The 14837-nt window shown below is 35.2% G+C and overlaps 1 protein-coding gene across 1 annotated transcript in view; it reads left to right on the top strand.

The window, feature by feature from the left end:
• The window catches only part of NYAP2 (neuronal tyrosine-phosphorylated phosphoinositide-3-kinase adaptor 2), a 145016-nt gene that overhangs the window by 103491 nt on the left and 26688 nt on the right, over window positions 1–14837 (top strand). The window contains exon 5 of the mRNA XM_014054690.2: window positions 8503–8712. Within this exon, the coding sequence (XP_013910165.2) occupies window positions 8503–8712 (210 nt within the window). The remainder of the gene's footprint in view (window positions 1–8502; window positions 8713–14837) is intronic.

Below are 14837 nucleotides of genomic sequence, written 5' to 3'. Positions count from 1 at the left end.
CCACATCTTTTTCTTTTATAAATTTCTCACTCCTGTTCTTTACACTTCTGCAAATGTAAGAAAGTTCCCTCACAATTTCATATGGGATAGTTTGGTGACCTAGCTTAATACTGTCATTTGAATGCTTCAAACTGAGATTGATTATGTCTCACCAACTACTGATTTTCTTTTTAAGTGGTGATGAAGAAATTGTAACTTATTCTTCCTATCACAAAATCAAACTGCATCCAGTTTTGGTTGATGCTGAGACTCTAGAAAGAGTATAGAGAAGAGCAACAATGATGATTAGGGAACTAGAAGCTAAAACATATGAAGAATGATTGTAGCAATTGGATATGTCTAGTTTAATGAAAAGATGGAGAAGCAGTGACATGATAGCAGTGTTCCAAAGCACCAAAGGCAGAACAAGAGAAATAGATGGCCCTCAATCAAGGAGAGAACCAACCTAGAAGTAAGGAGAAATTTCCTAAATTAGAACAATCAATTAGTGGAATGGCGTGTCCTCAGAAGTTGTGGGTGCTCCAACAATGAAAGTTTTTAAAAAGAGATTGGACAACCCCTTGTCTGAAATGATACAGGGTTTCTTGCCTGAACAAGGGGTTGGACTAGAAGAACTCCAAGGTCCCTTTTAACTCTCATTATGTTAAGATGCACTCAACCCACTCAACCATGAGACGGGAAGGAATGTTGGAATAGTGCTGTGGGAATTGGTTATCTTATATTGAAGAATACAAGAAGAGAGAGTCAAACTGAAAGAATGAGTTACTGAAAAATATTTCACAGAAAAATATTGCATCTTTGTACAGTAACTTGGCAGCTTGTAGTCCATCATGTGTAAAAAAAATCACGCTTCATTTGTATGTGTGTGTGTTCAGATTAAAATGCACAATTAGTAGAAAACAATACCAGAGTTGTGATTTTGTGGGATGCAATCAAATCTGGATAGAATAATGAATAATAACAAAGCAGTGTGTTTGTGTGTGTGTGTGTTTTATGTGTGTGTGTGTGTGTAGCAAATAAATGATGAAGTATATATGACAGAAAATATTACTGAAAATAGTTTCTATTAATAGGAAAACACAAATCCATTGCTAATAAAATGTGTATTGATTATATTACAGCAATATCCAATGTATTAATTTAAAACTATTTTAAGCAAACTCATACAATTTAAAACTCTCAAAATAAACAGAGATTTAATTGAAATATGAGACTTTCCTTTGTCCTATATTCATTTTTAAACAATCATCAGTTTCCATATACATTTTTTAAGACAGAAAAGAACTCCACTCAAACAATAAAATACATTTTTCCCATTAGGCGCATACTTTTCCTGCAAAACAAGCTTAAGTTACATTTGAAATGGTTTAGTATTCATTTGTTAATTCTTTGTACCATGTAGTGTCTCTCACAAGTCAGGTAATAAGATTTTCTTCATTAAATTGTTGTCCCATAAAGTAGTTCTGTTCATTGTGCAATGCCCAATAAACCACAGACCTAGATGGAGATTTGCAAAAGCTTTATTCTGCACAGAAAAGGGACACAGGGGATCACAACCACTAGGTCTGTGCAAAGAGCACTCATGTAACAGTTCAGTTTTTATAGGTATTTCCCCATAAGTCTACCTTAAATCAACATCTCTTAGGTCTCGTATGACCTAATCAATGTCTATTAATCAATGTCTTTGCTTGCATTTACAATGTCGATCAGCAGATTTGCCCTTATTTTGAGTAACATGTAGTACCCTATTCCATAATTAGTAAATAACCCCCCTCCCAAATTCTTTTTTCCCCAAGCCATAGCCTTACCATAATCATCTATTTCTATACTTGTGACCCTCAGGTTCCCTATTCATGCATTCACCTTGTTCCATTACTGCATTAAGAGCAAACGTGCTGAGGATTTTACTAGCTAAGCTGATTCCATTATTTCGTATGCACTGGCAACTGATTGGAAAATGTCTGCAAATAATAATTCCCTATAGACTGGGATTTTAGGGGAGGGGTCTTATGGCCTTGACTTCAGAATTCTAGTCTGATATTTTAGCTTTTGCATAACTTATTTTTGTCATTTTTAAGGATAGGAGTAGCTACATATATAAATTAATCACTTTCAGTCCTCCATTTGTATCACTGAAAACATACTTTATGTAAAATATATACATTGTATCGGTGATGATGAAATATTAATGTTAATTAATATCTCAGTTCTCAATCCTCAAAGATATGATGGCCTAATAGTAAAACATGAGTGTCCCTCCCTGCCCCCACCCCAGCAAAAAAATAACAACTGAAGAGCTACAAATTTGGAAAAATTATTACAAAGTAATTATTCCAGGATTTCACTAGAATAATCATTGTAAACAGTTACAAACAATAACAATAACAACAATAACATGTTGAGGTAATCAGCTGATTCTGCCTATCAGCTGGCATATTGTTTGAATATACCTCACCAAAAAACTGTGTTAAACCAGAGTGAGCTTTGATAAATATTTAACCTAGTCATCTAGCCAGTTGTTAAAACTTGCGCTATCCAATGAAGAAGAAGCTCATCTCATACAGTACAGAAGCACTGAATGGAACTGGTTCCACTGTCAATATATTTTATCATTTTTAGGTAGCATCAACTTCAGGTTTGCTGGGGTAAAATGCCTCTAATTGGCCAACTCCTTAGCTCTCTCATATCTCTTTCTCCATGAGGACATGCTCCTTTTTAACAGTTTTTTGCCATTTAGAATAGAAATTAGAATAACTGAGTTGGAAGGGACCTTGAACGTCTTCTAGCCCAACCCCCTGCTTCGGCAGGAAACCCCACACCACTTCAGACAAATGGATATCCAACATCTTCTTAAAAGTGATGGAGCATTCACAACTGCTGGAGGCAAGTTGTTCCATTGATTAATTGTTCTAACTAATTTATTTGTTTGTTAAATTTATTTGCCATCTATCTTGCCATGGGGCTACTCTAGGAGGCTTATAACAATAAAAAAGAAGAAATGAAAATATTGTAAACAGCACAGAAGTTAGATAATTCCAACAATGTGGTAAAAGATGTTACCCTCCCCCCCAAAAAAGATATGGGTCCAATTCCACCTATCTTTTTGAAATGCTTTCTACTTTTCACTATCTATATTTATATAGTGAAGATGCAGCTTCAGATAAGACTTCAAAAAAAAACCCTAATTTTATTTCATTGGATTGAGCTGAAAAAGTCTGACTGATCTAAGCTCACCCAAATAATTTTGTGATATAGCGGGGAACTGGATCAAAGATACCCCAATATAAGTCTATGTTGTTGGCCACACTAACTATCAGTTTATAGAGCAGCGTTTTTTCCTTAAATATGTATGCATCTGGGTGTTATTGAATTGCAAATTTGATTTGCAGCTGCTATGTAGATCTTTGCCAATTGCTAATGAATTTGAAAGTTCCTCAACATTATAATCAATCTGCATTATATATGAAAGAGCTGTTCTTGTTATTCCATTACAATGGTCATTTATAATGTATTGTAGATATAAGAAAATGGCAATCCAACTTAAGTACACTTAAGTTCTTTGAGGAGGGGATGTTGCTACTTGATATAAATAATGGTGGACTGATAAGACAGAGTTAGTAGCAGCCACAGCTGGCTTAGTTTATAAATAAAGAAGAGTTTGGATAGCACATGGCAGGGAATAGGAATTGGGAAAATGTAAGAATCCACTCAAAGATTGAGTGCCACATATAAAGTATCTGGGTGGCAGGAAAGCACAGTAGGAAGCAGCTGGAGATTTGTTTTGCTTGCATGCCTGGCCTTTGAAACACAATTGGTGTTTCATTGGTGTTCATGGTGTATATTTTCATTCCAATTTTTAATTAATACTCATAGCAAATATACTACTTATCCAGACATCCAAATGATTATACTTGCATTGCAGTTGATAATATCTGGGATATAATAAGTAAAGGGACAAATAAAATCAATAGTGTTGTTGATTTCTATTATTACTTGCCTAACCAAGGAGAAAATGTGGATAGATGCAGATCTTACAAAGAAATGAAATTGTAACAGTGAAAGGCTTTACCCTGACATCTGTTTAGTAAAAATGATCTGCATAGATTATCCTTCCAGGAAATTCCTGACTCTCCTTGCTGATAACTTTTTCCTTCAAAAGGTAGAAGACACAAGAGAATCAGCTATACTTGAATGTATTTGATACAATGGGTATATTTGATACAATCAGTGGCTAAAACTTAGTCGAGGAAGTGGAAATAACAAGAACAATAAACTAAAGTGACTAAAATATAAGGAGTTCATCTTTTAAGGGAATCTAAAACTGACCATCAAACAACAAAAACGTGTCTCCCCCCCCTTCAAATCTTAGAGCAATAAGAAGGATTCCACAGCTGGACAAGTTATTTGGAAAATGAGTTTAAAAGCTGTTGAAATCCTTAAAAAGGATTTCCAGAAGCACAATTACTATATCACTCTTTTAAAAGAAAATCACAAAGAAGTCAAGATAGCTGGAGAAAAAGCTTAGTGATGATCTGAGAAGAACTACAAATACATTACTACAATGGAAAGACAGACTTGCAAACAAAACTCATACAAAATCATGATATTGACCCAGAAGCAGCTATTTTGCCATTCAAGAATCCATGATCTAAGAAATTTGCCATTTAATAAGTGCTTATATGAATTCATTCCCGAAAGAATGCTGAGGAACCATTCAGTTAATAGCTGGGGGGTATGGGAGAGATTTACAATTTATAAGACTAAAGAATTGGTCAGCCTGATAGGATGACACCTCAAACAGGCTGACCTTGTTATGAAGCAGCATTGCTTGGAAGTACAGCTAGTTAAAACACTGGCCTACATATAACCTCACATAAAATAGTGCTTTCTGCTAACATGAGTATTGATATATTTGGATTTATAACAGATAGCAGAGAAAGATGAATGAATAATACAAAAGCTGTTATCTGATACATTGTGGATTATTTAGAGAAGACTAGCTGAGAATTGCCCTCATTTAGAGATGCTTCAATTATACCTTGTTTGCTTACTAAAAAGCGTTCTGCAGTTTATAACAATAACATTATATCAGTTAATAATTTCTTGGAAAGCTTGTGCCAGATCAATCAGGTAGAGTACATTCATTTGAATAATAAGAATTTTAGATAAAGCATTCTAACCGCTCTGATGTATCTGCCTGCTGTTATTGTGCAGAGTTAAGTCAAAATTTACTAAGATACATTTTGCCAAAGCAAAGTCTGATATTTTAATGTTTCTATTCTACTTTGAAAAAAAAAAAGACTGTCTTGCAGATTTTTTTTCTAAACAGTCTTCCTTTTTCTTTTTTCCTTTTGTGGTGAATCATATTTTTCCCTCAGCAACAGGGAATTCAGGTTTCCAATGCTGTTACCATTTAGCAATTTAAAAAACAATGGTGGGAAGTAAATCTACATTAGTATTGAATCCACATAGAAAAAATGATGGGTGTGTTTTTCTTTTCCTTTACTTTGCCCATAAGTAAGGATCTATAATTATGAAAACTGGTTTAAAAGGCTTAGATCTAATTTTATACTAAAATTTCTTGTTTGTTCATTGGTTTGCAATTTTCATAACCTGCCCTAATATGTAAACTCTGGGATGCATAGAATAAAAAAATAAGAAAGGGGGGGGGAACTTGCATTAGAAAAGAAAAAACAACTTTTAAGATATATCTTAACAGACTTGTTTTCCCTGCTGATCAGACTACTGGAAATTCGAGAGGTCATATAATCCTCCAGATACAGAATTACATAACATAAGGGGCCTCTACAACAGCAGCAAAAAGGTGCAAAAAGGCGCAAAAAGGGACGTGATGGCTCAATGGCTAAGACACTGTTTACTGTTTACTGTTTATTAAATTTATAGGTCGCCCAATCCCGGAGGACTCCGGGCGGCTTACAGAAATAAAAATTAAGGAAAAAAAATTAAAAACAGATAAAACAAATAACAGTGTGGTCTTCATTTCGTTTTGTTTCATTTCATCTCCTTCTATTTCAATTTTTTCCTCTATTGGCATTTGTAAAAATTCTGTAATACAGGCAGAATGCGTTGTCATGGGTGAAAATTGAAATCTTGGTTTGTGTTTCAAATGCTCACAAATAACTTTGATTGGAAAATGAGTTGGAAGGGACTTTGAAGATCTTCTAGTCCAATCCCCTGCTTAGACAGGAAACCCTACACCACTTCAGACAAAAGAATATCCAACATCTTCTTTAAAATGTCCGGAGTTGGAGCATTTACAACTTCTGGAGGCAAGATGTTCCATTGATTAACTGTTCTAACTGTCAGGAAATTTCTCCTTAGTTCTAAGTTGCTTTTCTCCTTGTTTAGTTTCCACCCATTGTTTCTTGTCCTGCCCTCAAGTGCTTTGGAGAATAGTTTGACTTCCTCTTCTTTGTGGCAGTCCCTGATATATCAAAACACTGCTATTATGTCACCATTAGTCCTTCTTTTCGTTAAACTCCATCCGCCGGCCAGTGTCGACTGGCGACTACTCAGAGGAGAGCCTTCTCTGTGGCTGCTCCGACCCTCTGGAACGAACTCCCCGTGGAGATTCGCACCCTCACCACCCTCCAGGCCTTCCGCATAGCCCTTAAAACCTGGCTGTTCCGACAGGCCTGGGGCTAAAGAATCGTTGCCCTCTATCTCGAATGGTATGATTGTTGCGCTTTTAAATTATGTATTGCTTTGTGTTATTGTCAAATTGTTTGTATTCCCCTTCCCTTGTTTGAGTTGTGAGCCGCCCTGAGTCCCCTTTGGGGAAAAGGGCGGCATACAAATGAAATAAACAAACAAACAAATAAACAAATAAACTAGACATACCCAGTTTCTGCAACCGTTCTTCATATGTTTTAGCTTCCAGTCCTCTAACCATATTGGTTGCTCTTCTCTGCACTCTTTCTAGAGTCTCAACATCTTTTTTACATTGTGGCAACCAAAACTGAATGCAGTATTCCAAGTATGGCCTTACCAAGGCATTATAAAGTAGTATTAACACTTGATGTGATCTTGATTCTATCCCTCTGTTTATGCAGCCTAGAACTGTGTTGGCTTTTTTAGCAGCTGCTGCACACTGCTGGCTCATATTTAAATGGTTGTCCACTAGGACTCCAATATCCCTCTCACAGTTACTACTATTGAACGAGGTGCAACATTTACTGTACCTGTGCATTTTGTTTTTCTTGCCTAAATGTAGAACCTTACTTAGATGATTCTTACATAGAATCATTGAATAGAATAATTCTTAACCCTGGTATCACAGATTTCATATGAATGCTTCTTTATTTGATTCCTGAGCATCCAGTTTCCAATATGAGCCATGCTTCTGTACCTTTCTCATATCTCCTCATCCTTTTTACCTATAATTGGTGTTAGTTCTTCATTACAAGTGTATTTTGCTATGTTTGAATTATGAGCAATTCCACATGAAGGGACTGAGAGACGGGGAAAAATGCATCCTGCTTTGACAACTTATAATGTGGTGGTATACTGAAAAACATAAGTCTTATGAGCTTTATGAGCACTTTCTAATGGTGCTTCTGCATCTATCTAAAGTGTTTTTCCCACATAGAATGCTTTTAATTTTTTCTATAAGGCTGTGGTTTAAGAACATGGTTATCTTCCTTTGATTTATAGGAAGCAATGGTAAATTTTCTATAAAGTCGGAATTCACCAATCATTGTTCTTCCAAACATGAGAAGAATATAAAACAATATTCGATTTTATTTTGCAGTATAAACTATGTACTTATTTGTTTTATAACTATAACTTCTAAAACTTAAATCTTATGGCATCTCCGATTCCCTGCGTAAGAAGGGTCTATTTCTAACAGTGTATCGGTAGAAATTTCAGTAGAAATTTCAGTAGAAATTTCAGTAGAAATTTGGAAACCTGATCACTGTAGAATTTTCTTCACTGTCCTATTTCTTTGATAATTTCATGACTAATTCTTTCCATTGGTGAGACATCTTGTGGTTTTTGATATGAGCTTAATACAATTTAGTTAGTATTTATTGTGCTTCACTTAAAAATCTTGTGTAATAAAAATTATTCTGAAGATATTCACAGCACAGGTGGCATGGAAATACTATCAGGAATTGACCCCAGCTTCAATTTTATACATCAGTGAGAAAATGTACATAAGAGTTATACTTCCCAGATGATTTCATGAAATATTTGAATGTGCCTTGAATTGTTTGCAAAAAAATAATAAAGGTAGGAGACAAAATAAATAAAATAGATTTCTAACCTTACCTACAGTCTTTCCATCCAAATAGGTCACAAGTAATATGAAGCAACTATAATTCTTGATTAATTTGTTTAATTTTTTTTTCTTATTATGGTCTTTTCTACAGTACATTTACAATAGAGCTCAAGCAGTAGCGTACTGGCCTGGAAAAAAGTAGTGTATGGATGCAATTAATTTGCATTTGTAATGGAGTATGAACTTTGCATATTTTGCAGAACCGTTAGAGGAACTAAAGATCAGAAGTCACAGTACCGAACCATTACCAAAGCTGGAAAACAAAGACAAAGGATGTCATCATGGGTCATCTTCCAGAGAGCCAATCAAAGCTCAGGAATGGGATGGAACACCAGGACCATCACTTGTGTCTAACCGACTTGGAAGGTCTTCTGTTAGTCCAACCATGTTGGCAGGAAATAATAGTTCAGGTAGGTATAGTTAGACCCATTTTGCATAGCAGTACAATAAACAAATAGTACTATGGATTTCTAGTGAAGAGATTTGTGAAATTCACAAAAATCAAGATTGCTTCAACATGGATGGTACTTCAACTAAATGTAATCAGGGGATAATTATCTTTCTTTGGCCAAAATGATATGCCAAACAAGAACATGGAAATACTTATCTAATTGCAAGCTACTTTAATTCTTCTCGGTTTAATGGGATACATTAATATTTTTAAAATGAAAACTCACCATATTTTGTTTATTGTTGGCATTTTCACAGGAAATGTTGGACTGAAAACATGTGAAAATTTGGCTGCTTTAGACTTGTGCCATTTTGCTCTGTCATATTTGTCCAGCTCAGAAAACTAATTACACAGGAAGATAGATTTATTGAGATAACTCTAACCCTATATTGCAAGTTTGATTGTGTTTTAATTCTGTTGGCTCTTATATGGCCAGTGTTGGCCAGTGCATTAGGGAGAAGCCATTTGAATCTCTTTTGAGTCTCTAATTATAGTATTTTCCTTTCCAGTGGTTAAGGAATGTTTCCACCCTTTTTGCATATAATGATTTCTGAATAGACCTTTCAAGGCCATCTCCATGATTTTCTTTCTTCCTTGTCCTCTTCTCTAGTGGCCAGAATGCTACATGTTAAAGACTGAGTGCATTCCAAAAGTTTTGCATTGTTATATCTTATTATTTAGCTTTAGGATTATGTCTCTTATATTATAATAAATATATAATAATTTCTTATTATCTTTTACCATTGGCCATATTAACTGAATTAAACTAGATTTTAATCTGAAATATCTTCAGGAGAGCACGAAATGGTCCACAATATACTGTTTGATAAAGTCATTATCACTACCCAGCAAAATCATTCACATTAAAAATTGGAATAAACAGTGAATGCACTTTCAAAGTATGTTGCTATTAGCCTGTTTGTTAATAGATTGAAGATTTGATATATTGGGATACAGTCCAATATAATGGCTTGAACTACACTTATGTCTTGACTAGAAGTGCTAGTCTTGAATGAAAGCAAACATATAAAAAAATTAAAACACCAACATAAAGTAGATTCACTTGCTAATGTGCACAAATGTGCATGCAAACATATTCCCTCTCTCCCTCCTTCCTTTATCCCTCCCTCCCTTCCTTCCTTCCCAAAACTGGCTAGAATCCAAATCTATGAAAGAAAAAAAGTCTATTAATGAACTGAGATTATTCACAAAATGAAATGAAATTGACTATAATTAATTTGGATAGCACATTACTTACTCATTATATTCCTCAACAGTAGCACCTCTGATACTATGATAACTATTTATTTTGTAATAAGTCTTCTCATGATTAGGTTGAAGAAGTATGAAACACAGATTACATCTATGTATTCTATGTGCATATGCATTTTGTCATAGGTTGTTATTAGTGGAGAAGATCTTGGAGAAAATGATTTTTATTTCTTTGATATTTTTCATCTGCTTTTTAGTGTTACAAAATTGATCACCAGTCGGGAAATAAATTAAAGTAGTTACAATAAATGAAATACATTTACAAATGTAATAAAAATGCCTTAAAAAATGAACTGCTTAAAAGTTGATCAGTTTAAGAGTTAGGACAGTGGAGTTCCGGTTTAACAAAAAGTCCAGTGGAGACATTACCTTAACATTCTCAGCACCAGTGAAGTGTTCTCTGAGCAAGAGGGAATTTCACAACCAGAATAATCTCTTATGGCTAGTTCATTGCTGGCATATAAAGAAGCCTCAGGAATATATCCCCACTAGATTTTAGTTGCTAGGCAGGCACAAAAGGAAGTGCACACTATACAAACAATATAAGGCATTGTATGTCATTACAAACACTTCAGACTTAGCAAATTAGCAGCAACCCAGCCATGGCTATGGACCAGCTGCAACTTCTAGCTCAACCTCAAAGGTAGCAATAGCACTAGCACTTAGACTTATATACCACTTCACAGTGCCTTGTAGCCCTCTCTAAGCGGTTTACAAAGTCAGCATATTGCCCCCAATAATCTGGGTCCTCATTTTACTCACCTCGGAAAGATGGAAGGCTGAGTCAACCTTGAGTCTGGTGAGATTCGATCTGCCAAACTGCTGGCAGCCGGTGATCAGCAGAAGTAGCCTGCAGAACTGCAGTCTAACCACTGGGCTCAGGCATTGAACTGAAATTACCCAGTCAAGACCCAATTCTATGATCATGCTTTGTGAAACACAAGGAGCTAAATAAAACTAAATAAGTAGAAGTCTAATGGTGTCTATCAAGTTTGCATTGCTTCAGATTTAAATGGGAAGGGGGGGGGTGGCATGTGCATGGGGGTACTAATGGACCAGAGGACAATGCTTAAAGTTGCTGCACCTTTTCCTGGGATCCCAAGCTATCCAGTGGCAGCAGAATTGTAGAAAAAATACACTTAGGATTATTAACAGGTGCCATTTTCTCTTTGAAGCTAGAACATTGTGTAGCTTTGTTACCTGCATACATCCATAAAAATATATCCATAGGAAATACAGTATCAAGTTTTTTCATGTGGAATTTGAACTAAAGATTAGAAGTATAAAAAGCATGCATATATATATATATATATATATATATATATATATATATATGTGTGTGTGTGTGTGTGTGTGTGTGTGTGTGTGTGTGTGTGTGTGTGTGTGTGTGTTTTGTGCTGATAAATAAATAAAGGGAGACTAGTATAGATCTATTTCAAGCTATTTAGCTCTCATCAGCTAGCCATACCCTTACTGGGATTCGAACCTGTGCTGTATTGCATCTTAGGCAAACGTCTTAGCCATTATGCCACAGGTCTCCTCCTTATCCATATATACAGGAGACCTGTGGCATAATGGCTAAGACGTTTGCCTAAGATGCAATACAGCACAGGTTCGAATCCCAGTATATATATAATAAGGATAAGGAGGAGACCTGTGGCATAATATATATATATATATATATATATATATATATATATATATATATATATATATATATATATATATATATATATATATATATATATATATATATATATATATATATATATATATATATATATATATATATATATATATATATATATATATATATATATATATATATATATATATATATATATAGACTTCTTGTTTACTTGCCAAATCAGCTACTTCTGTATAAACATTATCCTTGCTTGCTCTAAGGATGATTAGAAAGTTTTCAGCAACGGAGGCATCTGAGACTGGTTTTACGCAGTGGAATAAAGGAAACTCATGGTAGTTTTCATGTTTCCATTACTATGAAAATTGAAAGCAAGAGGCCATTCTTCCCTCCAAATCTTCATCTATCCTAAAATACAGCTGTGCTCTGAGTTTTGTTCATCTTATCCTTCTGTTGTAGAATTGATTGTTGCTACTATGTGATGTCGGCCAATTAGATCCATTTTTTCCTTTCTCGGTATAAGTGACATGCTACAATATTGTACCACCAAGAGCAAACTAATTCCCTACTGAATCTGCAAATCTATTGCTGCCCTTGACTGCTGTGTTCATTCTTGTATTTTGTAGCTCTTCAATAATGTTGCAAGGATGTTTCTTCTCTGATGGTTTTAAGACATCTTCCACCAGAGAGTTCAGAAAGGAAATAGATTTCAGTGATTTTTTTTTGTATACATGCCACCTCCTTAAGAATATACTGTTGATTTTTCAGTGAAAACCATAAGGGATTCACAAAATGGAATTCTTTAGTGAGCTTAATGGTGGATATTTTGAAGAACATTTCTACAAGCTTATAGCTGCTAGGAGATGGTATTTTGCATTGCCATCTGCTGTTGGAAACATGCACTGCATCTCATTTCCAAATACCAGTACTTCCAATATTATGTTGCCTACATCTCGATGTTTTTAATAACTTAATATTCCAGACCTTGCCAAATCACTCAGCAAATCATTTAGCAAAACAGAATGCTTGCAAAATGCTTGTAAAATCATTTAGCAAAACAGAAAATAATGAGGGGTCTATTGTACCTGATTCTTAAACTTAGATGTTACAATAAAATTGTGGAAAAGAAAAGGATGCTCTTCTTTCTTTCCCATTTCTTCTTTGAAATGTGATTTTAGTTCACTTATGAATAGTTAATAAATGAATATATATATATATATATGATTATACCCCCACTATCCCTATATACAGATACATGTATATCAGTAGTGGGATTCAAAATTTTTTACAACCAGTTTTGTGGGTGTGGTGTGGCTTGGTGGGCATGGCAGGGGAAGGATATTGTAAAATCTTCATTCCCACCCCACTCCAGGGGAAAGATACTGTAAAATCTCCATTTCCTCCCCACTCCAGGGGAAGATACTGCAAAATCCCCATTTCCTCCTGATCATCTGGGACGCAGGGGACACGAAAAGATGGGAGTGGGGCCAGTCAGAGGTGGTATTTACTGGTTCTTTGAACTACTCAAAATTTCCACTACTGGTTCTCCGGAACTGGTCAGAACCTGCTGAATACCACCTCTGGTGTATATATATAATCCCAGTATTGGTGTTGTTCAATGTTGCTGAATCAAATACATGAAATATAAATGATTTGCAAGGAGTATTTTCCCAAAAATAATAATTTCGATTGCAGTTGTGGAGAAGTTTTGATCTTTGTATGGACTGTGATGGATTCTAATTTCTATCACTACATAGAAAGCCAGAGCCTCATATCCCATTGTATAAAAATGGCATGTCTGGCCTATTCCACATGCTGGATAAAAGAGTCAGCTGAAAATTGAAGAATCAACCCCAACCTTCCTACTTTTGTTGACATACGGTACTTAGGAGATGAGTAAAATCATTTCTGCAGATAAAAAGTTCTTCAGGGAGCTATGTAATAAGTGTAGAAAATGTTTCAAAATGAGTGCATAATGTCACAATGTCATAAATATTTATTTTAAAGAATGCTACATATTTTTCTTGACAAATAAAAAAGTATTCCTAAAATGCAGTCTATTTGATTGCCTACATCATTGCTCAGTTATTTTACTATAACTATTATCATTGCCATTACTATGATTTTAATCCTTTAGAACATCTTACAATCGTAAGTCCTAAGTTAAAATATAGGATTCTTTTTTTTTCTAAAAAGGAAATCCTATTAAGTTATTTTTCCTGCAAAATATTAATTGCAATATTAGTTAAAATAATTGCAATATGAAAAATATTCACAACTCTGAATTTTCCTAGTGAGCTGGACTACAAGGACCTACCTGTTTCATGTCATGTGGGGATGGTTCCTATGTCAAATTGAATTAGTAGGATGTGTCTCTGGAAGGGAAAGCAATGATATTATGTTTTTTTTTAAATGCATGTTGGAAATGTTGTGCATATCCACTGTGTAGTATTGTGACAGCATGATTGCTGTGGTTTATAGAATCAATTTTATCTTCTTAAACATGCAAAAACAGCAAAATGCATCTGAATTGTGGTGATGGTGAAGAGTTTAAAGAAAAATATGCATTTACTATTTTTTGTCTTTCTAAACTCTGATCCTCAGAGACTGCATGGCAAATTTTCGTGGCAAGTTTTTTTTCCAGAAGTGGTTAGCAATTGCCTCCTTCCTGAGGCTCTGAAGGACTGTCTTGCCCAGTTGGCTTTGTGCCTAAGGCAAGGGTAGAAAACATAGACACCCAGTTTCTAGCCTGATGTCTTAACTCAGGGGTGTCAAACTTAGGTCGTCATGACAACATCACATGACATATCAGGACTTTCCCCCCCTCTGCTAAAACAGGCGTGGGCCTGGCCAGTGCGTGATGCATCCAGCTGGGAGTTTCACAGCACCACCTTAACTGCTATACCAAGACACCATTCGAAACCCTAAGATTTAGGACTGACACTTCAGCTCTTCAATACTTCAGCTTCTCCCAAGGAATCAATATCTTTCACTCAACTCTCTCTAAATTGCTCCAAGGTCTGCAAAAAAGGATACTGAATGCTATAACTGGTCCATGGGCTGCAAGCTGCCCACCCTTGGTCTAGATGTTACTATTTAGTTTTGGAAACTGGCAACACACAGTTGACAGTTTGAACTCTGAAACTTCTAAAGGTTTAAATTAGGTC

This window comes from Thamnophis sirtalis, unplaced genomic scaffold, assembly GCF_051295495.1.
Source record: "Thamnophis sirtalis isolate CommonGarterSnake01/CBP01778 unplaced genomic scaffold, rThaSir2_p1.2 scaffold_11, whole genome shotgun sequence".
NCBI lineage: Eukaryota > Metazoa > Chordata > Lepidosauria > Squamata > Natricidae > Thamnophis > Thamnophis sirtalis.
This window is presented reverse-complemented; position numbering and strand designations above follow the sequence as displayed.